This window comes from Taeniopygia guttata, chromosome 35 (assembly GCF_048771995.1).
Source record: "Taeniopygia guttata chromosome 35, bTaeGut7.mat, whole genome shotgun sequence".
Classification (NCBI taxonomy): domain Eukaryota; kingdom Metazoa; phylum Chordata; class Aves; order Passeriformes; family Estrildidae; genus Taeniopygia; species Taeniopygia guttata.
In genome coordinates, this window is record NC_133060.1 from 4,521,139 (window position 1) to 4,546,778 (window position 25,640).

At 50.5% G+C, this 25,640-nt stretch overlaps 1 protein-coding gene across 1 annotated transcript; it reads right to left on the reverse strand.

Annotated features, from left to right (window-relative positions):
* Window positions 1-937: 937 nt before the first annotated feature.
* On the reverse strand, window positions 938-25,640 carry LOC121468687 (uncharacterized). The gene is made up of 4 exons (XM_072921031.1): window positions 25,581-25,640; window positions 10,213-10,399; window positions 2,711-7,833; window positions 938-2,597 (listed from the first exon to the last, which is right to left on the reverse strand). Exons 1-3 carry the CDS (start codon window positions 25,638-25,640, stop codon window positions 7,442-7,444), a joined length of 639 nt encoding a protein of 212 aa, XP_072777132.1. The 3' UTR covers window positions 938-2,597; window positions 2,711-7,441.

The window sequence follows — 25,640 nt, forward strand, 5'->3', positions numbered from 1 at the left end:
TCTCTGCATCCCCATGGATCTGCAGGGGAATCTCTGCATCCCCTTGGATCTGCAGGGGGATCTCTGCATCCCCTTGGATCTGCAGGGGGATTTCTGCATCCCCTTGGATCTCTGCATCCAGCACCGCCATCTTTGCAGGTGCCAGGAGTAGGCTGAGCTCTGCCTTAAGCTCTTCTCACCCGGGCTGGGTTTGCAGCCCCTCCTTGTGTGGGATCTTTTTTCCTCCCTGTTGGATTCCTGCGCCGTGGAGCCGTTCCAAATGGCCTCTTCCATGAGGTTCTGTGGCAGGGATTTGTTCTCCCTGGTCTCTGTCTGCAGCTCAGTGCTGCAGGTAGGAAGGACAAGGAGAGGAAGAGACGGGGAGAAGGGAAAAGGCAGAATTGTGAAATACAAAGTTGTGTTTCATGTCAGGTAAATCAAGGTAACCTGTGGAATTGTAATTGTGAAATGTGTGGAACACGGCCATGGGGCAGTTATAAAAATGTGTTCTAATAAATGACAGAGGAAAGCATGGAAGAAGGCTTTTGAACCAATCTTTTGTTTGTAATTAACAATTATAACCCATAAGCTGTGTTGTAATAAGAGTATTTGATTTATAACTTTAGAATGTTGCTTTGTATTAAGGGTTTTAAACTGTAGCTTTAGATTATACAAAGGATTCAAACAAAAGAGGGAAGTGAACCTATCCCAAGCTCCTAACAAAACGGTGAAAATCTCCTGGAAGAGAAGATGGACATCAATGTCACTGATTAATGATTTCGAAAAGGGAAGCTGGACATCACTGTCACAGATTAAAGGTCCTAGGAAATAGAAGCTGGACCCCACATCACGAAGAAGGACCCCACCATCTGGGACACACATCCTGGGATATTGAAACCTGGAACAGATCCCAATAGAGTATAGAAATTGGAAAGGAACTGTGACAAACGCCAATCACTTGGTTTTTAAAATTTTAAAAGTTTAATAATAATAAAATGGTTCTAAAAATATTAATATAATTAGAGTAATAAAAATTTAGAACTAGGACAATTACAATACAATAAAAAAGCATGGAATTACAGACATCCAGATGTTTTTGGGCACTAAGCTGCCAAAAACATGCCTTGAACAAAGGAATAACCCTTAAAAGCAATAGCCTGTTGCATATTCATAGATCTTAAACATGATGCATAAATTCCTTGCAAATTAAGAACTTTTCTGGTTTTTGTCAACTTCTTCCCCTTAATCCTGGTGGTTCCATAAAGAAGGAGAGAAGGTGGAAGAATGTTTGTCTTTTCTGATAAGGGGGCTGTAACTCTTTATGTGCCCTGTCACTATTTTCTCTGTGTGAAGAATTTCTTGACTATCTCACCTCTTTCTTAAGCTGGTTAAAAAGTATCTTACATAGCATAGTTTTGATTTTAACATTGTGTTATAACCTAAAAATATATTAACACACTACTTAAGAGAATTAATACAGCATAACTTTCTAATATTACACAGAAAATATTAATTGTAATATTTATGAAAATCCAATCATAAAATATGCATTTTCACAGGAACTAAACATAACCATCATAGATTTACAATCCTGAAGTAAAGAATTGTGACGTCAAAAATTGGAAATAGAAACTGCTGAGAAAAGTTTATGAATATGCATGAATATGATCAATAAATACCAGCAAGCATAACTTTCTAATATTACACAGAAAATATTAATTGTAATATTTATGAAAATCCAATCATAAAATATGCATTTTCACAGGAACTAAACATAACCATCATAGATTTACAATCCTGAAGTAAAGAATTGTGACGTCAAAAATTGGAAATAGAAACTGCTGAGAAAAGTTTATGAATATGCATGAATATGATCAATAAATACCAGCAAGCTCAGCAATCAGTGTGCAGCTGGGGGGGGAAACCCCCACCACTGTACCCAGTGCTGTCTTTGCTCATACATTACCATATTAATTAATAAATTAATAAATTGAATTGCTGCTTGATATATTGGCTGAGTCAAGCTTCTCATTTCTAACACTGTGAATGCGTTTGCAATTCTCTATTGGCTTTTTGCATTTCTCTACTGGCTTCTGCATTTCTCTGTTGGCTTTTTGCATTTCTTTACTGGCTTTTGCATTTCTCTATTGCCTTTTGCAGGTTCCTATTGACCACCAGCATTTTGCTCAGGTGCTCATACTGATATTGATTATTGATAATTCCTTGCAGCTGCTCGCTGGCACAATAAAATCTCAGAGTTTGCATGGACAAGTCCAAGGCAGTATGAGCTTTCTGCCAGGTTTTGGGAATCCTTTAGGAATGCATTTCTCACATCCCTGGGCCCCCCCGGTCCCGGCGCTGTTCCCGGGGGTCCCGCGGCTCTGGGGGGTCAAAGGGTAGGGGGCAGAAACCCCGTGATGGGTGGGGGGCACAAAGGGGGGTCTGGGCCTGGTGCTCGGGGGCGGTCGGTGCACGAGGGGGGGCCCGGTGGATCCCAGGGGATCCCAGTGCCCGGGAGATTCCTGGGGTTTGAGGGGCAGTCCGGTCCCAGTCCCGGTGCTCAGTGAGGGTCTTGCTGTGATGGTTACACCTTTCTATTGGTTGAAGGTAGAGACACACTGTCCAACAAAAATGATACATATTGGCACGTTAATGTAAACATCGTACAGGCAGTTTTTAGTGTAAAATGGTAACACCAGCCCAAGGGGGTGGGAGTCTGCCGCAGACTGACCTGCTACACAGAGCGCAGCTCCTTTAGAAAGCATGTTATAGAGAAGAGAAAATAAACGGCCTTGAGAAGCCGACCCTATGCATTCCGACTTCTTCTTTGGCTGTGCGGGCTGGGAAGCAAGGACTTTTGCATTCTCAGGGTCACCTCGACTGCCAGACCCCCGAGACCTGGGAATCGCCCCAGAGCCCCCAGCCCTCCTTGTGCCTGCTGCCCCCTCACCCCAAAGGACTCCAGTGGCTCTCCCAGTCCATCCCAGTCTCTCCCATCCTCACAGCCCATCCCAGGGTCCCCAGAGTCTCTCCCAGTTTCTCTCAGTCCACAGCCATTCCATTCTGAGTCTGTTCAGTCCCTCTAACTCCACTCCCAGACCTCCACCCTCTCTCCCAGTGCCCTCCTGTGGGTCTCAGATTCAGTAAAAGAGAGAAACAGAGAGTTTCTAGCCAGGCAGAAGACTGGGAAAGAGTTTGGAAAAGAATGTAAATAATTCTCTATCTCTCTTGTTACTCACATTGTTTATAGTTAAGTTCTATCACTGTGCGTCAAGCACTCTGCACCAATGGTGTGGCTGTTTTCACTTCAGGACCAATGGATTTGGTCCTCATGGAGCTCTGTATAAAGAGCAGGGTATTTTGAATAAACCGGAGCTTTACTCTCACAGCCTTCTGAGTTAGTCTTCTCATTCCCATCCTGCCTCGACAGTAACACCCTCCCAGTCCATTCAAAATCCTTTTGAGTCCAATCACAGACCTCCCCTCTCTTCCAGTCTCCCCCCACCCTATCCAATTTCATTCCCAGTCCCTCTCAATGCCACACCAGCCCTCTCCCATCTCTCCCAGTTCCCCTCAGCTGATCCCAGTGTGTTCCCAAACTCTCCCAGGGCCCATCCCACTGTGTCTATATTGCTGGGCCCCTCAAGCTCCCAGCCCAATCCTGGCCACTTGCTCTGCCCCATTAGGGATTTCTACCCTGCCCACATCCAGCTGAGGTGGTTCCAGGGCCAGCAGGAGCTCTTGGGGCATGTGGTGGCCACCAACATGGTCCCAAACAGGGACTGGACCCACCAGCTCCTGGTGCTGCTGGAAACCCCCCCACTCCGAGGGCGGGGTCACCTGCAGCTGCCAGGTGGAGCACGTCAGCCTGGAGCACCCTGAGCCGGCACTGGGGCACAGCCCGGCCCCCACAGCAGTGGGGACAGGGGGGGAGGCACTGGCGGGACTGGGAGGGGGATTGGGGTGTGCTGGGACTAACTGGGAGGAAGTTGGAAAGAGCCTGGTTTAAACTGGGAGAGGGGCTTTGGGGTCTGGAAGGGCTGAGAAGAGCTTTGAAGGATACTGGGGAGGGTGGGATGGGGTTCCAGGGGTCCTGATGGGCACTGGGAGGAAGTTTGGGGATGCTGGGTGTGACTGGGAGGGATCAGAGAGAGCCTGGAGGAGCTGGAAGGAGATTGGGGATGGAAAAGCAGAGGTTGGGATGAGGTTGGTTGTGCTGGAAAGAGACTGGGAGGGGTTTGGGTGAGTCCTGGTGGTGCTGGGAAGGGACTGGGAGAGGGTTTGGGGGTCCTGGGGCGGTGGGGCTCAACTGGAAGGGGGTTGTGGGATCCCGAGAGGGACAGGAAAAGCTTTGGTGGGTCCTGGAGAGGCCAGGAAGGGACCGGGGCAGGTTTCAGGGGGTCCTGGGTCCTGGGCTGGTGTAGAGAGCGTTGGACTCCTGGACAGCCGGGACGGATGGGGACGAGAGATCTCTGAAGTCAGGTCTTAGGTTTATTGTGGGGCCCTGCTGGGAGCTGCCAGCCACAGCTTGGAGCACGCCCCAAGGAGTGGGGGCAGGGAGAGATAGAGAGAGAGAGAGAATTCCAAAAGAGGCTCCAAGAGAGAAGGGGAGGGCAGAAGGGCAGAAGAAGGGCCCCTGGTCTCCTGGGTACGCCTTATCAAGGGGGCTTCAGAGTGGGTGCGGAGTAAGACTTTGGACCAATGGGATTACAGATACATGATACTTCAGGGGAGGGTTACAGATGTGGGATAAACTATTCATTTTTGAGGGATGAGACAGAACATTCTGACTGACCCTTGGATCTGTCTGTAGGTCAAAAAGGGGGGTTGCCTTCCACTGGCCACACTACTGTTATCTCATTACTCAGCAGCCAAGGTCCGGCATCTCAAAGCTCCTTCTCATCTCAGTCTCTCTATTTTCCAAATTCTTTGCCAGGCAATCATATTTATAAGGCTTTCCCATTTCATCTTCCTCAACAGGGACTGAGGGTGGCAGGGGGGGAGAGTGGGGGACGAGGGGGTGACAAAGGGACAGAGGGGACAGCAGAGCCCTCCAGGGAGGGGACAAAGGGGACCCCGGGAGGGCACAGGGCCCACCGCAGGAGGCCACAAGTGTCACCAGGCCCCTGACACCTCCCCTGTACCCCCCTCAGCAGCTAGAGGAAATGCTTGGCCACCCTGAGAGAAGTGATGGCCACCGTGGCCAGGCCGCACAGGGAGGTGCTGCTGGCCATGTCCCCAGAGTTCCTGCGTGTGGCTCTGGGGACCTTGATCTTTCACCTCCAGGACACCCTGTGCCACTACTGTGTCCCCTCCCTGGGCCACCGCCCTGTCCACTCCCTGGGCTGGACCCTGGCCAACCTCGGGGACACCCCAGGGACCACCTGGGCCTGTGTGAGAGCCCTGGCCAGCGCCAGGCGTGTGCTGGACAGGCTCATGGACAGCTGGGCCCGGCTGGCCAAGGCGGCCACCGAGCCCCGCGACGCCTGCAGGGATGTGGCCACCGGGAGGGGACAGCGGCTGGAGCTGTACCTGGGGCTGCTGGGGGACTTGGTGGCCGCGTGTGACGAAGCCACCGCGTTCCTCTGGGAGCTGCAGCGCCGGCTCAGGGACATCGAGGCCACCCTGGAGGGGACAACAGCGGTTCCTCTGATTTCCATGTGGCCTTGGTGGCCACAATGGCCGAGGCTGAGCAGCTGTGGGAGGCCAGGGCCCACCTGGCCACGCATCACCTGCTGGGGACACTTGGGGACATCAACACTGAGACAGAGTGAAAATTTAACAAGGTAGAAATCCATTTGGATTTAGGTGAAATGTGCCACTTTGAGCTTGCTAACATAAGCAGAATATGCTGATTAGTCTAATAACTGCAGCACTAGCAAAACTACCCCAACTAAGGAGAAAGAATGCAAATTTCCAAGCTAAAGAGATAAGAGATAAGAAAGACTCCTCAGACCTTGAAACAAACAGCCCAGAGTGACCCAAGACTTCTTTCTGTACTTTCCAACACAAACCAAGTACAAGTGTAACTAGCTGTAAGTGTAATGCGAAATCAGCAGAATGAATATGAATGAACCTATTGACCCCGAGATTGTGAAAAGTCCTTTTCTCCCAGCCCACGCGGGGCCAGAGAAGGAGTCGAGATGCGGAGCTTTGCTTCTCAGGGCCGTTTATTTTCCCTTATCTCTAATACACTTTGTCCGCTCTGCTGAGCTCTGTCTAGCAGGTCGGTCTGTGGCAGTCTCCCTGCCCTCAGGGCGCTGTTTGCCTTTTACACTAAAAACTACCTGTACTGTGTTTACAGCAACATGCCAATATCTATCATTTATGTTGGACAGTGTGTCTCTACCTTCAACCAACAGAAAAGTGTCACCAACTCAGCAAGACATGGAGGGCAAGAAGAAGAAGGTCAGGACACGCCCAAATCCCTCCATCTTGTTCCCTTGAACACCTTATTTTAGAACTCCAAAATGCTACTTTTCCACCTTGTGTTAATTCACCTACCACGCTACTCAAACCCTTGTGGCTTGTAATTCCTCAGACAAAGTTGGCAATTTTCTCCAGGGGCTAAAACCAAAGCCATTGGTGTTCTTGACACCATGCCAAGGTCTCCGAGCCCCCTGCCAGGGTCTCGTGCCATCCAGGGCAGCCAGAGGGATGTCCTGGATTCTGACACCCCCCCAATTACCGAGCAGTGGGAGCCCCCGTGCACTGCCGCCCCTCACCGAGCATTGGGACTAGGACTGGACCACCTCTCAAACCCCGGGAAACCCCCGGGCACTAGGAGCCCCCAGGCACCGCCACCCCCGTGCACCGGGACAGGGACCGGGCCCCCCTCGTGCACCGACCCCGCCGAGCACTGGGCCCGGACTCCCCTTTGTGCCCCCATCCATGACGGAGGTTCCATCCCCTCCCCTTTGACCCCCCAGAGCCACGAGACCCCCAGGAACAGTGCTGGGACTGGGAGGGACTAGAGGGGCCCAAAGCGCTTGGGGATCACAGGGGGATGCCCAGCACCGGGGGGGTCCCTTGGGGCTCAGTCCTGTCCCCACCCATTATCAGCCAGGACCCTCATTATCAGCAGGGTACCCCCACAATTTACCAGGACACCCCCATTCACTGCTTCCCCCCTTCACCGACCCCCCCAAAGCGCTGGGACCCCCCCGAACCATGAGCCCCTCCGCAGTGCGCCAGGACCCCAACTCACCTCCCAGCCCCCATCCATGGGAACCCCTGCAAATCACAGCAGCTCAACGAGAAGAAGCCAACACCTTCCCCACACCCAGCATGGATCACCAGGACCAAGGATCCACAGGGCTCTGCCCAACAGGCATCACTGGGGATCATCCAGCCTGGATTCTCCCATGGGGGATGGAGCTGCAGCAGCACACCAAGCTCTTCCCTCTCTCTCTTCCCTCACTCCAAGCTTCTTCCCTCACTCGGGGCACTCACAGAGCTTCCCTTAGTGGCACCTCCGTTGGTGTTGGGTCAAGGTGGAGCTCTGTGAGAAGCTCTTTCCACACTCCCCACACTCGTAGGGCCTCTCCCCAGTGTGGATGCGCCGGTGCACGGTGAGGTTGGAGTTGTGCTTGAAGCCCTTCCCGCAGTCGGGGCAGCGGAAGGGCCTCTCCTCTGTGTGAATCCGCTCATGTACGAGGAGATCAGAGCTGGTCTGAAACCTCTTCCCACACTGGGGACACTCGTAGGGCCTCTCCCCTGTGTGGATGCGCTGGTGTGTTCTCAGGTGTGAGCTCCACCCAAAGCTCTTCCCACATTCCAAGCACTCGTAGGGCCGTTCCCCAGTGTGGATCACCTGGTGCTTGATCAGGCAAGACCTGTCTTTGAAACCCTTGACTTGAAACAATAGAACATTAAATCAATGCATTTAGATTGCTTCAGACTGCATCAAGTTTGAGGAAATCGAGTAAAACCCACATGTCATGGAATGATTTTTTCTGCTGCACACCTGGGCTATGTGGGGATGGAAGGATTTCTGTTGCAGATCCTGGCCAGAATCAAGGAATGCCTTGACTCCAACACTAAACATACTGGTGGAGTTTTGCTTTTTCCTGCAGTTTCAGTGCAAAGTTTAGAGCATTAGTGTACTTTTTCTATAACTCCTACTTCTATATTGCCGGTTAGGTTTGGGTCAGGGATGAGAAAATGAATTTTTACAACGAGGAGAAGGAGAAAAAACTTAATTGCCTAGGAATTTTTTTGTGTATGTTGGTGTGTGGCTCTTAGAGATACCAAAATTTTAGTCTGGGTTTTTCAACATTCACCTTTAGGCAACATTTTGTAAAGCTGGAAGAGATTTAAAAGTGATCCTTTAACGCAAAAACAGTAAATAGATGATTTGAAGGAAAAAAAAGAGAAAAAGCAGCAGGTTGTGGAAGGGCCACATGTGAGGCTGCTGAAGGCTGCTCTGGAAGAGAAGCTCCATTCCAGGCACCCAGGGGAGGATCTTCAGCAATTCAAATTAACACTGCTGGGGCAGAGTGGGGACAATGTACCTGGCTCTTCTTGCCTGGGTCAGGAATTGGCTGATTCCTCTGCCCCTCACCCCAAGCTCTGCCTGCTTGCACAGATGGAATCTGCACAGCTGAAGGCAGAGCCCATGGTGAGGATCTCTGTCTCTGCAACAGAAATGGGTAAAGCTGCAAACGGAAACAGCAAATGGAGAATGTTGTGAAAACTTCACTAAAATAACGGGGGGATCATCCCTCTGCCCACTCCAACATCTGCTGTCACTGTCTGTGCTCTACAGGGTGTATCAGAGCACTGGGGCTTTTGCTAGAACAAGTTCAGGGAGATCAGTTGGAATTCAAGTATTTGATAATGTAATTAGAAAAAAGCGGTCAATTGATGCAGCCTCAGCTGCAGGGGGCACCCAAAAATGGGGAAAAGATGAAGGACCACCAGAACAAATCCTACAACACCATGGACCAGCCCCTGGGAACCCAAACCAATTCATATCAGGAAAGAGAGAACCCATTTATCATTTCAATGGCATCATTAGATTACAAGCTGTCCTCGGAATAAGAACCAACCAGACAGCTCCAGCTCCTGACCTTCCTGCCGACCAATCCACTGAAATGAGGAACGGAGCATTTCACAAGGGGATGGGGTCAGATTATCTGTGAGCAGAAAAAGGAGGAGTTTGTGGAAAACTAAATGATTCAAACTGCTGTTGGCAAAGAGATGACAAAGGAAAGTGCTGAAAAAGATGAGAAAGGAAATAGGAGAGCTTTTATGTATTGGTCCACACATAGAAAGGATGGGAATGGGACACACATTCGTGGCTCCCCGGCACACCAGGGGTTAAACGAATGCTGCTTCTCCTCTTCTGTGCTGCAGCAACTCTCATCTTTTTACCATGCTCCACACCTTGGCAGTGCAGCTCATCCAGCAGCTGAGCCAGGGGATGCAGGTGGCAGCCAGGCCTCCTGATCCACAAACGGCTACAAAAGGACAGGGAATGAGGGCATCGAGAATAATCCCAAAACCAAAGAGGACCCGGGAAGAACATAACAGAGTCAAGGAGTGAATCTGCCTGGAGATAGGGCCAGGCACTTGTAGATAAGGAAGTAACTGGGAGAAACCATCAGTTCCAATAAATGTCACAAATTGACCCAGAGAGCTCTTCAAAGTCCCGCTACATTCCTGAACTTCGAGGAGAAGAACAAAGACTTAACAGAGCCATGAATATCGGCTGGTATACAAAAGGAGGGTGCATATTAACGAGGACAGGCAGCAGGCGCATCGGGAAGTCTGAACCTTCCAAGGACCTCAGCCAGTGGGCAAAGGCAGAGGGAGATGCGGCCGCGAAAATGAGGATAAAAAGGAGGCTGCGGACTACAACCATGGCAGAGAGCGCACGGCAAATGCCCCACGGCCTCTCCCCCTGCTCAGCAATAAAGTCACTTTTACAGGACTCCTCGCTCTCCTCCGGCCACAGAAACCTCCGGCGACGGGAATTTCCCCGCACGCTCCCGGCCGCGGGGCAGCCCCCTCGGTCCTACCCACAGCAGCCGGGACGAGCCAGCGCTGCTCCGGCAGCGGCTCCTGCCCAGGCCCCGGCGGGAAGGAGACCGCGGGCAGCCGCTCCCGCCGCGCCCTCAGCCCGGGGCCAGCACGGCCCGGACACGGCACCACCGACCCGCCGCAGCCCCCTGCCGCCCCCTCCGCCCGCAGCCAGCCCCGAGCCCCCGCAGAACCCAGCGCGGCTCCCACCTGCGCCGGGGCCGCCTCCGAGCTCCGCCGACGCCGCCTCACCGCGCTCCGGCCGCTGCCGCCGCTCCCGGGTCCGCACAGACCCTCCTGGCGCCAATGGCGCCGCTGCCCGCCCACGGCCGCCCTCAGCCCGCCGCCGGGGCCGTGCTGCGTCCCGCTCCCACCAATCAGCGCGCCGCAACCGCGACTGACGGCACCAGCGGCCAATGGCAGCGAGCTCGGGGCGGGCTCTGCGCACGGCCCAGACTCGCCCCGCGCTCTCAGGGCCCCCCGCGCTGCGTGAGGGCAAAGCCGGAGATGAGCAACAGCCCCGGGACGGGCCCGGGCCCGAGGCGGGATTGAGCTGCCCACACAAACAAACTTCTCCGCACCTCCCGCCACGGCTTTCCCGGCCCTGCGCCTTCCGTGCCTCCGGCTCTGCGGGAAGCCCGGGAGCCTCACTTCTCCTGCCCCTCATTAGTGCATCGCTGCTTCGCTTTGATTGCCCACAAAAAGGGAAACCTGCCCAAAGCCCTGTGGGCGAGCGGGGGAGGGGAGAGATTTCTGGCAGAAAACTCCAAAGACTCAGAGCAGGATGAGGAGAAGTCAGTGCAGAACCTTAAATGCAGCTTTCCCCACGCCTCCCTGCTCCCAGCTGCACCTCCTCCCCCGGCAGGGCAGGAGACAGGGAATGGGGCCGTGCTCAGCTCATCCCCCGCGGCTTCTCCCTCTGCTCAGGGACAGGAGTCGTTCCCTGCTGCACCCTGCCCTCTCTCCCAGCCGAGACTTCTCCAGGAACTTCTCCGAGCCGAGTCCATCCCCTGGGGCACAGCCCCCTCCAAGTGCTGCAGCGTGGGTCACTGTGCCACGGGCTCGGTCCTGCCAGGCCAGGCTGCTCCAGCGGGGCCCCTCTGCCCACGGGGTCAGAGCCTCCTCTCAGGCATCCCCGAGCTCCAGCCTGGCTCCTCCAGGGGCTGCAGGGGGATCTCTGCATCCCCATGGACCTGCGGGGGGATCTCTGCATCCCCATGGAGCTGCAGGGGGATCTCTGCATCCCCACGGACCTGCAGGGGGATCTCTGCAGCCCAATTTTGAAAAACGCCAATCACTTGATTTTTAAAATTTTAAAAGTTTAATAACAATAAAATGATTTTTTAAATAGTAATACAATTGAAGTAATAAAAATTTAGAGTTAGGACAATTATAAAACAAGAAAAATGCAAGAATTACTGGCGTCCGGATGCTCACAGACACTATGTCACAAAAAGCATACCTTATGAACAAAGGAATAACCTTAAAAGCAGTGGCCTGTTGCATATTCATACATCTCATACATGATGTATAAATTCTTTGCTAATTAAGATCTTTGTGGTTTTTGTCAACTTCTTCCCCTTAATCCTGGTGGCTCCATAAAGATGGAGAGAAGGTGGAAGAATGTTTGTGTTTTCCGATGAGGAGGCTGTAACTCTTTATGGGCCCTGTCACTGTTATCTCTGTGTGAAGAGTTGCTTGACTATCTCATCTCTTTCTTGAACTAATCGAAAAGCATCTGACATAGCATAGTTTCTATTCCAACATTATGCTATAACCTAAAACTCTATTCAACCCACTACTTCAGAGAATCAATACAGCATAACTTTCTAACATTACACATCTAATATTCATTGCCATATTTGTAAAAACCAATCATAAAATATGCATTTTTCACAATCCCTCCTCTTATTATTTATAAATCATTTGGTTTGAGCAATATTTCTTATCCACTTGCATTCTGTGGACTATGTTGGTAATCAAATAAAGCATGGGATTAATCAAGGAAGAAACACCAAAACAGTTGTAATGCATAAAAGGAAGAATCCCCATTTCTTCCACCATCCCATCCTCAATACTTTACCCCACCAGTTAGTTTTTAACATTGTTTTCTCATTTTTGGACTGGTATCTGCGTTGTTTTTTTCTAAGATGACCTCCCGTTTGTCATCTATTTTCAACAATCTGATATATTAAACTTTCCACAAACACCCCTTCTTTAGCCAATAAATAGTCTAAAGCAAACCTATTCTGCTACACTACAGTTTTTGTTTGGCTTTGCTGATTCAATATTAATTCCAGTGCCTGAGCAGCTTTGTTTGGTATCTCCTCTATAACTGCTTGGAGTCCTATAATACAATTCAGTATATAATTTGGGGTCAACACAGAGCTAGACTGCTGTGCTGGTTTCACCTTTTTGTTTACTAATTGCCTTTTTACCGAATCTTGGACTATATCTCTAAGATCAAATGTAAAACAAATCCATCTCTCTCCTTTCAGACCATCAATGCCCCGTCTATTACCACTTTTTCCTAAGTTCCTTGTAATCCAATATTTTCCCCATTTTGCCTGCAGGTACTCAGTTTGGGTGGGTCTGTGGCTGTTGACATGGGTGTGTGTAACAAAAAGGAACTTTGGTTCCTTTCCGTGTAATACTTTCTGTAGCATTTGGGACACGATCTTGCTGGTATCTCAGAAGGGAAAAGACAACAAATGAGAGACAGAAACAGGAATGACAGAGGTCTGGCATGGCTTATACCCCCACCTCCCCTGCCTGTGGGGTTGCTTCCCACAGCAGGTACGTGTGATCTTCTCGGTGGTGAGTACAGTGCTCAGTCCAGGCTTGCCCTCTGTTTCCCTTGTCACTCCTTTTTAGTGATCTTTTTAATCAAGTCCTTTTCGACACTCCTTAACTGTGGTTTCCCACCGTTCCTCAGGTATCTCTCAGTCAACAGGCACTAATTATCCATCCACAAAACAAAGTATTACTTCGGTTGTTTTGAGTTCTATCTGTATAGGGAATTGATTCACTACTGATACCTCTTGCAACAAGAGCATAGATTTTGTGAGCTACAACTCCAATTATTCCCATAATTTGAACATTCACTTGTAACCCAGCTAGCGTGTCCAGTATTGGGATGAATCACATAAAGTGTACAGTACAGTACCGATGGCAATTTCTCTTCTTCCCTGTACAAGCCACAGGCTAAGGCCAGGCTATAAGAACTCTTTGACTGAAACACTCCCGATCCTCCTGTTTGAAGTGGCAATGTTCCTCTGCCAAGGAGGTGTCGGAGGCGTCTCAGGGTTTATTCAGGCAGGGCTTAGAACCAGTGATGCAAGCTTTGCCTTATTTCTCAGTGAGGTGTTATTCTTTGTACCTGCCTTGGATCATTTGGGTCTTCCCAAACCATTTTACCACCCAGTCCCATTGAAAGTCAATTTGGTATCACCTGGTTTAGATGTGATAGTCCATTCCTCAGGTTTCTTCACAAGTCCTTTGGTTTTGCTGGCATGAATTCACCCTCTTTCCGTGGTTCGGATTGCTGCTTCAGTGGTACCTGGACTTCTTAATAACACAGTGTTAAAAGACAGACAATACTGCATTAACTTTTACCATTAGTTTTCTTTAAAACTTTCTTGGTTTAACCAAAAGCTGTTTCTACATCTGCCTCTTCTTCTTGTATCCAGCTGTGTTAAGCTGCAGAGGCCAATTCTTCTTCCTGTGAGCTATAATTAGTTAAATAAAAAACACCAGGCCAATTTTAACATGAGATGTATCTCATCTCTTGCTTTTTACTTTTTGGGCAACATTTAACCGTTTTAGTCTTACAGACTCATTCTTCAGAACAAACGCCTTCTCCTCTTAACAACAACAACAACAACAACAACAAAAAAAAAAACAGAAAGAAAAAAGAAATCTTGCTTAAGAAAATAAACCACTTAGTGAGAGTCAGCTATCTCTGCCTTGATCTTATCTCTAGCGGTGTCCCTCTTTCCCAGCCTTGCCCTTAACTCTGTGTTCCGCCTCTCCCCCACCCCGTTTTCACTCTGCCTAGCAGGAATGGGGGAGAACTTACAGACAGCTGTGGGTGAGGGGACCTTGGGGGTGTATTTCGCTCTCCCCTTCGCTCTCTCTCTTTCTCTCTCTTTTTCTCTCTTCACATTTCAATATCCACATTCCAACATCAGTCCACTTTCTAACATTAGTCTACATTTACTTTTGTTATGCGTGTTCTGCAGGCGTTTAATTCACTGCACCCTCCACCAAGGCTACCAGCCACTCACAGCTGACAGTGCAAAAATAAAACCTTGGTTTGCTATCACAATTTTTCCATTCACAAGCTTGAAAAGGTTGCAGGAATGAAGTAAACAACTTACTTCCAAAGTGATCCTGCCTGCACCAAAACAAATTTAAGGCAATGATAGTTAGTGCAGTGCAATTTGCAATGAAGCCAAGGTTTGATTTGGGAAGGGCATCTGAGGACACAGAGTATGAGTTTTACAAATCTATATTTTGAAGAAGGAATGGACAAAATATGAATACAGTTGGGGGCGGGGGGAGGACAGCAAGTAAGGAATTTGTCTCTGCAATACTCTCTTTTTGACTGCCAGGAAACACTGTCCAAAGAGGCTCCTGTGGTACAAACAATAACTGGGTGGGAAGAGGCGCTCCTGAATTCAAGCCTTAATGTCATAATAGGAAACTGCCCCTGAGCACTGCAGTGCTGGAGCACCCTGCCTGCAAACTCACCAGAGGCAAGCCACTGCTGCCACGCTGCAGGGCTGCCTGCAGCACAGAGGGAATCGTGGCCAAGCCCTCCCTGCAGGCCTGGATAAACCACACAGGGAGCCCAAAACTTCCTCACAGCTCTCTAACTCATTCAAGAAATAAACCTACAGCAAGCAGAGATCCCCCCACCATCTTTTTAATGTGTATGTGTCACACACCCACAGTGATGCTGAAAGTAAGAAAATTAACAGCTTACATTAGAAGATACTGAATTTTTTCTTCACCTCACTTTGTAGGCTCCCTTTTATATATGTAGCCACCTCCAAGTCCAGGAAAAAAATTAGACCTGTTTTTCAGAAGTCTCATGCATGCACAACTCTAGCTGCTGTTCCAGGTGCACTGCAAATAGCCAGCACTTCCAGAAAAACTGACAAACAAATAAAACAAAAACCAAGAAAGCAAAACACATTTGGGTACATGAAAAAGGACTGGCTGGAAGAAAAAATGTTTCTCATTGACCTACCAAGTAGCTGGTGTTACCTTTAGTTTAACTTTACACACTGAGAACCACTTGAGTGAACAGCCTGCATTGACTCAAAATAAATTAATAGCAGGTTTTGCTATGTCACAGCTGTAAACTAGTTTTTCAATCCTAGAGTACAGTAAGTTATGTATTTCAAGATAAAAATCAAAATGCAAATTGGAAGAAATTTAGTACTGCATGAGGTGTGCACACAATTGATTTACCTCCAAAAGTCAGTTTACAACTTTCCTCTACCAGGATTGCAGTAGCTGCTATAGCTTGAATACACGCTGGCCAACACTGATTTACTGGATCCCACATCTTTGATGAATAAGCCACCAGTCTCTTTACTCCTCCCCACTCCTGAACCAAAACCCCATGAGCTACCCCCTTTTCTACATTCACGTACAGATGAAAGGGTTTTGCTAGTGAAAGTAAGCTTAAAGTCAGTATTGAGGCCAGTTTTAACTTCAGTTTTACAATAATTTGTGTAAAATTGCCTGTATGTATCCCTCAATCCATGATCTATAATATCCCAATAAGCTGAGTAGTTTTCTGTTTTCCCTCTTTGAAGAGAGAGGGGGAAGGGATAAAATTCCTGTGATTTGATCTGGGTTGAGCTTCTGACTACCCTTACTAATCAAATGTCTAAGACATTTTACTTTTGTTTCTACAAATTTCAAATTGATACTCTTAATACTTTTTCCCCAAGAAAATTCAAACGCTTTATAGTAGCGTCTGTAACTTCAGCTTCAGCTTCCCCAGAAAGAAAAAAATCATCCACACATTCATTCCCGCCTTATCCGCCCCATCCCAACAAATACTCACCTATCCTTTGTCCTTGGGTCTTGGTTCTTCGTGAACACTTTAGTCTTAGGGACTAACTACCATGGTTTTAGGGAATGCTTTCCCTTTTCTTTGTTTTATTTTCTCATTTTGCCCATGGATCATAACCTGTGTCTGTGGTCCCACACCAGGGGAACAGAGCGAGGCTGCCTAAATAGGGCAGGACCCTCTTCCTCACCCTGACTCTCCCAAGGCCCCGGCAGAGAGGGGTTAGAAACCATCCTTTGCTACCATAATTGTGAAAAACGCCAATCACTTGGCTTTTAAAATGTTAATAATAATAACATGGTTATTAAAATAGTAACACAATTAGAGTAATAAAAATTTAGAGTTAGGACAATTAAAGACAATAAAAAGCAAAGACTTAAGGATGTCTGGATGCTCTTGGGAACTTAAACCACAACAAGCATACCTTGTGAACAAAGGAATCACCCTTAAAATTACACTATTGCATATTCATATATCCTTCATGCGTATGCATACATTCTATTTAAACCAAGAAACTCTGTCTTTTATATGCCAACTGTTTCCTTTAATCCCCATGGCGCCTTCGAATCTGAGCAAGGGGTGAATAAATTAGCTTCTTCTGATAAGAAAACCATAAATTCCTCTTCTCTGGAAGACTTAGGTGTTTTGTGATGGTTATGTCAAAGCGAGTATCTCATGCCTTAAAAGAAAACCCATATACATAGTTTCTATTTTAACTACTAAAGCTTCATTTTAACTACAAAACTACATTTACGATACTATTAAAATGTTAATACAGCACTATTAATCAAAGTAACATTTATGCATTTTTCACTGTGGGCGCCTCCTGGAGTGTCCCCGGAAAGGGACCATCTATGCACGGAGCCACATTTTTTCATTTGTAAATTACGTCTTTCTTTCTCTGCCCGCTGTGGTTTCCTATCTTTCCTCGCTGCAACTTCAGGTCTTTTAAAACTGAAAGAATCTTTTTCTACAAGCACAACTGACTTCATGTACATTTTACATAAGCACGAATTATTCCATACCATATATTACAATGGGGCTGCAGAGATCCCCCTGCAGGTCCATGGGGATGCAGAGATCCCCCTGCAGGTCCATGGGGATGCAGAGATCCCCCTGCGGGTCCGTGGGGATGCAGAGATCCCCCTGCAGGTCCGTGGGGATGCAGAGATCCCCCTGCAGCTCCATGGGGATGCAGAGATCCCCCTGCAGCCCCTGGAGGAGCCAGGCTGGAGCTCGGGGATGCCTGAGAGGAGCTGTGACCCCGCGGGCAGAGGGGCCCCGCTGGAGCAGCCTGGCCTGGCAGGACCGAGCCCGTGGCACAGTGACCCACGCTGCAGCACTTGGAGGGGGCTGTGCCCCAGGGGATGGACTCGGCTCGGAGAAGTTCCTGGAGAAGTCTCGGCTGGGAGAGAGGGCAGGGTGCAGCAGGGAACGACTCCTGTCCCTGAGCAGAGGGAGAAGCCGCGGGGGATGAGCTGAGCATGGCCCCATTCCCTGTCTCCTGCCCTGCCGGGGGAGGAGGTGCAGCTGGGAGCAGGGAGGCGTGGGGAAAGCTGCATTTAAGGCTCTGCACTGACTTCTCCTCATCCTGCTCTGAGTCTTTGGAGTTTTCTGCCAGAAATCTCTCCCCTCCCCCGCTCGCCCACAGGGCTTTGGGCAGGTTTCCCTTTTTGGGGGAAATCCAAGCGAAGCAGCGATGCACTAATGAGGGGCAGGAGAAGGGAGGCTCCCGGGCTTCCCGCAGAGCCGGAGGCACGGAAGGCGCAGGGCCGGGAAAGCCGTGGCGGGAGGTGCGGAGAAGTTTGTTTGTGTGGGCAGCTCAATCCCGCCTCGGGCCCGGGCCCGTCCCGGGGCTGTTGCTCATCTCCGGCTTTGCCCTCACGCAGCGCGGGGGGCCCTGAGAGCGCGGGGCGAGTCTGGGCCGTGCGCAGAGCCCGCCCCGAGCTCGCTGCCATTGGCCGCTGGTGCCGTCAGTCGCGGTTGCGGCGCGCTGATTGGTGGGAGCGGGACGCAGCACGGCCCCGGCGGCGGGCTGAGGGCGGCCGTGGGCGGGCAGCGGCGCCATTGGCGCCAGGAGGGTCTGTGCGGGCCCGGGAGCGGCGGCAGCGGCCGGAGCGCGGTGAGGCGGCGTCGGCGGAGCTCGGAGGCGGCCCCGGCGCAGGTGGGAGCCGCGCTGGGTTCTGCGGGGGCTCGGGGCTGGCTGCGGGCGGAGGGGGCGGCAGGGGGCTGCGGCGGGTCGGTGGTGCCGTGTCCGGGCCGTGCTGGCCCCGGGCTGAGGGCGCGGCGGGAGCGGCTGCCCGCGGTCTCCTTCCCGCCGGGGCCTGGGCAGGAGCCGCTGCCGGAGCAGCGCTGGCTCGTCCCGGCTGCTGTGGGTAGGACCGAGGGGGCTGCCCCGCGGCCGGGAGCGTGCGGGGAAATTCCCGTCGCCGGAGGTTTCTGTGGCCGGAGGAGAGCGAGGAGTCCTGTAAAAGTGACTTTATTGCTGAGCAGGGGGAGAGGCCGTGGGGCATTTGCCGTGCGCTCTCTGCCATGGTTGTAGTCCGCAGCCTCCTTTTTATCCTCATTTCCCCGGCCGCATCTCCCTCTGCCTTTGCCCACGGGCTGAGGTCCTTGGAAGGTTCAGACTTCCCAATGCGCCTGCTGCCTGTCCTCGTTAATATGCACCCTCCTTTTGTATACCAGCCGATATTCATGGCTCTGTTAAGTCTTTGTTCTTCTCCTCGAAGTTCAGGAATGTAGCGGGACTTTGAAGAGCTCTCTGGGTCAATTTGTGACATTTATTGGAACTGATGGTTTCTCCCAGTTACTTCCTTATCTACAAGTGCCTGGCCCTATCTCCAGGCAGATTCACTCCTTGACTCTGTTTTGTTCTTCCCGGGTCCTCTTTGGTTTTGGGATTATTCTCGGTGCCCTCATTCCCTGTCCTTTTGTAGCCGTTTGTGGATCAGGAGGCCTGGCTGCCACCTGCATCCCTTGGCTCAGCTGCTGGATGAGCTGCACTGCCAAGGTGTGGAGCATGGTAAAAAGATGAGAGTTGCTGCAGCACAGAAGAGGAGAAGCAGCATTCGTGTAACCCCTGGTGTGCCGGGGAGCCACGAATGTGTGTCCCATTCCCATCCTTTCTATGTGTGGACCAATACATAAAAGCTCTCCTATTTCCTTTCTCATCTTTTTCAGCACTTTCCTTTGTCATCTCTTTGCAAACAGCAGTTTGAGTCATTTAGTTTTCCACAAACTCCTCCTTTTTCTGCTCACAGATAATCTGACCCCATCCCCTGGTGAAATGCTCCGTTCCTCATTTCAGTGGATTGGTCGGCAGGAAGGTCAGGAGCTGGAGCTGTCTGGTTGGTTCTTATTCCGAGGACAGCTTGTAATCTAATGATGCCATTGAAATGATAAATGGGTTCTCTCTTTCCTGATATGAATTGGTTTGGGTTCCCAGGGGCTGGTCCATGGTGTTGTAGGATTTGTTCTGGTGGTCCTTCATCTTTTCCCCATTTTTGGGTGCTCCCTGCAGCCGGGGCTGCATCAATTGACCGTTTTTTTCTAATTACATTATCAAATACTTGAATTCCAACTGATCTCCCTGAACTTGTTCTAGCAAAAGCCCCAGTGCTCTGATACACCCTGTAGAGCACAGACAGTGACAGCAGATGTTGGAGTGGGCAGAGGGATGATCCCCCCGTTATTTTAGTGAAGTTTTCACAACATTCTCCATTTGCTGTTTCCGTTTGCAGCTTTACCCATTTCTGTTGCAGAGACAGAGATCCTCACCATGGGCTCTGCCTTCAGCTGTGCAGATTCCATCTGTGCAAGCAGGCAGAGCTTGGGGTGGGGGCAGAGGGAATCAGCCAATTCCTGCCCCAGGCAAGAAGAGCCAGGTACATTGTCCCCACTCTGCCCCAGCAGTGTTAATTTGAATTGCTGAAGATCCTCCCCTGGGTGCCTGGAATGGAGCTTCTCTTCCAGAGCAGCCTTCAGCAGCCTCACATGTGGCCCTTCCACAACCTGCTGCTTTTTCTCTTTTTTTTCCTTCAAATCATCTATTTACTGTTTTTGAGTTAAAGGATCACTTTTAAATCTCTTCCAGCTTTACAAAATGTTGCCTAAAGGTGAATGTTGAAAAACCCAGACTAAAATTTTGGTATCTCTAAGAGCCACACACCAACATACACAAAAAAATTCCTAGGCAATTAAGTTTTTTCTCCTTCTCCTCGTTGTAAAAATTCATTTTCTCATCCCTGACCCAAACCTAACCGGCAATATAGAAGTAGGAGTTATAGAAAAAGTACACTAATGCTCTAAACTTTGCACTGAAACTGCAGGAAAAAGCAAAACTCCACCAGTATGTTTAGTGTTGGAGTCAAGGCATTCCTTGATTCTGGCCAGGATCTGCAACAGAAATCCTTCCATCCCCACATAGCCCAGGTGTGCAGCAGAAAAAATCATTCCATGACATGTGGGTTTTACTCAATTTCCTCAAACTTGATGCAGTCTGAAGCAATCTAAATGCATTGGTTTCATGTTCTGTTGTTTCAAGTTGTGCAGTTCTTAGTATCTGGTTTCCTATTGGACCCAGATTTCTTTGTTTCTGCTGTTAATTAGGTGGGAAGTGCTGGATTTCCTTCTCAGCCTTTTGCAGACCAGGTGTCTGTAGCCCTGGCAGTGTCTGTGGTAGGTGTTGGTCGCTGTTGCTGCTGGGGTTGATGTTTTGCTGCTGGTCATTATCTTTGTGGGTATCTCTGTGTGTTGAGGTGTTAAATTCATCTCCATGGAGTGGTGCAACATCCCTTAACAAAACCATTAACATTTCTTTCCCCAGGGCCAAGACAAACCAAGCCAGAGTAGAGAAATCAAAGGTTAACAATGTTAAAGTCTATGAGCTGGTGTATTTTCCATCAATGCCATGACAGGCAGGGCAGTGTGTGAGTGTAAGTGAGAGCCAGAGTGGAATTGTCCCGTGCTCTTGCCCAGCAGCTGTGGCAGGGCAGGCCCAGAGAGCGCTGAAGCTGCAGCAGTGGCAGCAAGGGCTGTCCCCGGTGCTGGAGCTGCCAAAGGAGGGTGGCCAGGCCGAGGATTTCAGCAGAGGATGTGTGGGCAGCCCCAGGGCCTTGCCCCGCTGTAGAGCCCTGGCTGCTGCTGCGCTGCCTTCAGTGCAGCTCAGTGGGGGCCTCCCATCCTCCTGCTGCAGGCGGGAAGTGCAAATCTCCGGGGCTGCAGAGACCTGGAGCCGAGGCTGAGGGGTCCCCCCCGTGCTCAGCTGTGCTGGCGGCTGTTTCTGGCCTCGGGGCCACTTGGCACGGGCCACGCCACTTGGCCACCAGTGGTGCTGCTCTGCACTCCTTAGGCAGGAGCCGATGTCCTGCTGGGATGTTGGAACAGCAAAGTGCCAAGGCAGGCTCTGTGCCAGCCCAGCTTCCTGGGGGAGAGATTGCACCAGAGACAGGATTCTGGCCACAAACTGCTTTAAATGTGCATCCCTTATCTGCACCCTGCACTAGGTGGAGAATTCCCAGGGTAAGGAATTCCCAAGGTCAATTCCAAGGGGAAATGATTGAAAATCTGCCCTAGGTCTGACTCTTCTTCTTGCCCAAGCCAATGGCAAAAGCCATGGCATGTTGGTTTCTATCCCCAGCTTCCAGAAGTGTTTCTTTCTTTCCCCATTCATTCTTTGTACCCAGCCTGAGCTCTAGGGGTGCCAGGGGTTATGGAGGTCCCATTGTATTCCTAAAGCTGCCATAACCCCCTGGAGGATCTTTCCTGTAAAATGAGTTCTGCTGTCTGAGTCTGTTGCTTCCACAATCCTTTTTATATGAATTACTTTTTTAGAGGTACCCTAATAAGTGATCTAGTGGCTGCTGAGCAATCAGAATTGCTTTTGCCCCCCTGTTAGGTGAGATGGTGTCACCAGAAGATATTGAAGCCTTCCTGCTCAGGCCATGTCAGTGCCAGGCTCTTACAAGCACACACAGCTGTGCTGGTTGAGCTGACCATGGCGGGTAACCTGCGCTTTGTCTGATTCCCTTTCCTCAATAACAGCGTGTCTTGGAACTCTTTTCCCTTCTGCTGCCGTTGAAGAGCCATCCACAAAGACATTTTCTGCCTCAGGCCAGGCAATGTCTCCTGAATCTCTCCCAGGCTGGGGCTGGGTCTGGAGCTGTGTCACTTGAATGCAGTGCTGGATTTCTTCCCAGCCCCTCTGGGGGCTGTTCAAACAGGAGGCTGGGTTAAACCCTTCCCCTATCCTCAGTTCTGAATCCTCCTGTGCCACTGAACAAGTTTCATGCTGTAATAACCGAGCACTGCTCATTCATTGCGAGGCTCTTTTGGTTATCAAAGCTTGAACTTGATGGCAGACTGGAACAGTTGGAGATCCTGTTGTCATCAGGTTTTGGGCCTCGGTTCCCGTTGAAGCTGTGGCTGCACAATTCTGCAGACAATGAGGTCACTGTGGCCACTGGGTGAAACATTTTGGCCCAAGAATTCCTTTGTCATAGCCCTGTTTAACATTCACCTACAATTCCAATTTCTTTTCTGAGTCTGGAAGAGCCAGAGCTGAGGAATCAATAGTTTTGGCTTTTCATTTTCTCAAGTTTTGCTCTCTTTCTCCTGTCCATACCACAACATGGAGGCTGTCTGGGGTTAAAAAGTCCTACATTGTTCTGGCTGGAACAGAGAATCCTCAATCCAGACTGTTTAATTCCGTATTAAACTTCAGAACTGTCTCAGCTCCTTTTTGGTCGTGGGTAATGTTTCTTCTGAGATTGCCCCGAGGCTCTCTGGGTCAATCCACCACAAACCTTCAGTCAAAATATGTCTCAAGTATTAAACCTTTTTCTCCACCATTTGCACTTTTTTTCAAATACTCAAAAGATGATTTTTAGCGCGAAAATTCAGCCATTTCACAGGGTCTTTGTCTACCACTTCTTCTTCCCCTCCTCATTGGAGCCATCTGATTCCCTGAGTGGCAGGATAGGAGTGCTGTAGGGAGACATCCCTGGCTCCAAAAGCCCTGCCTTTAGCAGGGACTCCATACCAGGCTGTGAGCCCTTCCTTCCCTCCCCTGGAACAGGGTGTTGCTTTTAGACATCACTTGTCCTGGTTGCTTCCAAGTAGTTTGGGGAGGCTCCACATCAAATTTTCCCTCTTTCCCTGGGGCTGCCCACACCTCTGGATTCCCTTCAGCATAGTCCTTTCCAGACATTTGACACAAAGGTGCAGCAGCAATAGCCTCTGTTTCACCTTTTACAATATTACAATGCCACCATCAAATGCCTTCCTAGATATATACAATCAGAGTAGGAAGAAAAATAAATTAGTTTATTTCACACCTATCCCCCACAGCTCCTAATAGTGATTGTACAAATGATACCAGCTCAGCTTTCCCATTTATTCCCTTAATAATGAAAACACTCCTTTACAATTTTCCCCCCTTAGGTGTAAGATTCAGAGTGGATGGAGAGGCCCTTGTGTCCAACAGGAGAGGCCTCCTCTGGATGCAGACCCAGCCTGGATGTTCTCCAGGGCTGCAGTGTGGTGGGTCCCCGGTGGGATGGGAGCTCAGAGAGCCCTGACAATCCATGTCCATGCAGGGGTGGACTCGCTCCTCCTGAGGGTGCTGCTGTCTGTGCTTGCAGTGTCCTTGTGGGCTGCAGCTGGAGCCCCGACTCCTTCCCAGGGGCTGTTTGGGTGGGCTCTGCCCTGGCCAGGAGGGCAATGCCTCTGCCAGGTGCTTGTGGCCGACGCCGTCCCTGGGTGCTGGGGCCCCCTTGGGCCCTGGGGTTGATCCCTCAGGGGCTGTGGGAACTCTGCCATGGCCTTTGCCTTCAGCTTGGCCTTTTGCTCATCCCTTCTTGCCTTCAGCTGCTGTGCCTTTGTGCCCAAGTGCTGCAGGGCCTTCTTCTGCCACTCCTGCAGCCCCGGTCACTGCCTGTGGGTGCTCATCCTCTGAGAGCTGCTGAGCTTTCTGCAAAATCTTTCCTTTCTGCAGGGACCAAAGCCGAATCCTTAACAGAAAATCCTGATCCTTCCATGTGCACTCTGCATTTCCCAGATGTTGCTTTGTTTTGCTCCTTGTGCTCAGGGTCCCCTGCACAGCCCGGATGGCAGAGCCGGTGCCTGTCCTGCCGCAGTGTCCAAAGGCGGCCCCCCCGGCGGGCAGGGCCGGCAGCTCCCCGGGGCCGGGCAGCGGCCGGGGCGTCCCGCAGCCTCCTGGGGGCCGGGGGCCACTGCCGGCCCTGCCCGGGGCTGGTGGGCTCAGGCAGCGCCCGGCGCTGAGCCCCGGCTGCCCCACAGCCCCGGCCCGGCCCCGCAGCTCCCCACAGGCCCCCAGCCCTGCTCCCGGTCCCGCACCTCTGCGCCCGCTGCTGCCGCTGCCCACCACAGAGAAACCCCTGACATCCTGACCTCCTGCTTTTCCTCTCCTGGAAACTGGGAATTCAAAGTATCATCTGGCAAATTGTGAGGATAAGACTCTGCTGACAAACATCTCTTTCCTGTGTAGTTTTCTCTTCATCCTCTTTGCCATCATCCTTTTTTTTAGCACATAGATTCCTCCTGCTGCTTCTTGCCTGAACCATATTTCTGTGATCTCCCCTTCACCCAATCCCTTCCCAGCACACCAACACCATCCATCCGCTGTTGTCCAAATCCCTTCTCCCCTTCCCTTCTTGCCCCCCTGGGTGTCCATGTCCTTAATTACCTCTGGGGGAATGTGCAAACTACCTCAACATTCTCCCCAGGGCCCCTTTAGAGACATTTTGGGATCATCATCCCTTTGGCCAGGACCCCTCTCTGGCTTTCCCTTTTCTCCCCTCCATGGCTGCCCTGCCATGTTCACTCCCCGAAGATCCCAAGGCAGTCACTGATGAGATTTTCAGTGCTCTCTCCCTGCTGACTCTTCACAGACCCCCCTGATGTGTCACTCGTCTGTCTCCTGGTCACTCCCGGGTCCCCAATCAATCCCCGGTGCCGCTGCCAGCCAAGGGAGCCGATCACCCAAAGTGGGTGAGGCACCTTCAGCTGCACTCCCTGCCCGCTGCCTTGGATGGTGGAAGGAATTCGGGATGAGCCTCAGGGTGTGCGGAAAAATTGACATCACCAGAGGATTCTGTCCACAAAGCAGACAGAGGAGTCCTGTAAAAAGTAATTTCATTCCTAAAAATGGGAGAGGCCATGGGACATTCCCCATGGGATCTCTGCAAATGTTGGAGGACACAGACTCCTTTTTATCTTAATTGTCCTGGCCACATCTCCCTTTCCCCATTGGCTGAAGTACTTGAGAGCTACAGACATCCCAATCCACCTACTACATACCCCCTTCATATTCTCACCACTTTTGTATAGCAAACGGTATTCATGGCTCTGTTAAGTCTTTGGTTTTCTTCTGGAATTTCGTGAATTGAGCAGGACCTTGGATTAGCAGCAGTCTGTGTCATCAATGAATAACATTTTCTGAAACCGATGGCTTCTCCTGTCACTTCCTTACGTAGAAGCTCCCTGGCACTATCTCCATGCACTGCCTGAGCCTGACCTGCCCCAGCTCCAT

Bases quoted from the DNA above. Each gene is read 5' to 3' on its own strand.
- LOC121468687 (XM_072921031.1), bottom strand. From the start codon at position 25,640: ATGGAGCTGGGGCAGGTCAGGCTCAGGCAGTGCATGGAGATAGTGCCA. The intron at 10,400-25,580 runs GTAAGGAAGTGA...TGGTGCCGTCAG, and splicing joins TAGTGCCAGGGAGCTTCTAC to TCGCGGTTGCGGCGCGCTGA. The intron at 7,834-10,212 runs GTGGGAGCCGCG...TATTGTTTCAAG, and splicing joins CGGAGGCGGCCCCGGCGCAG to TCAAGGGTTTCAAAGACAGG.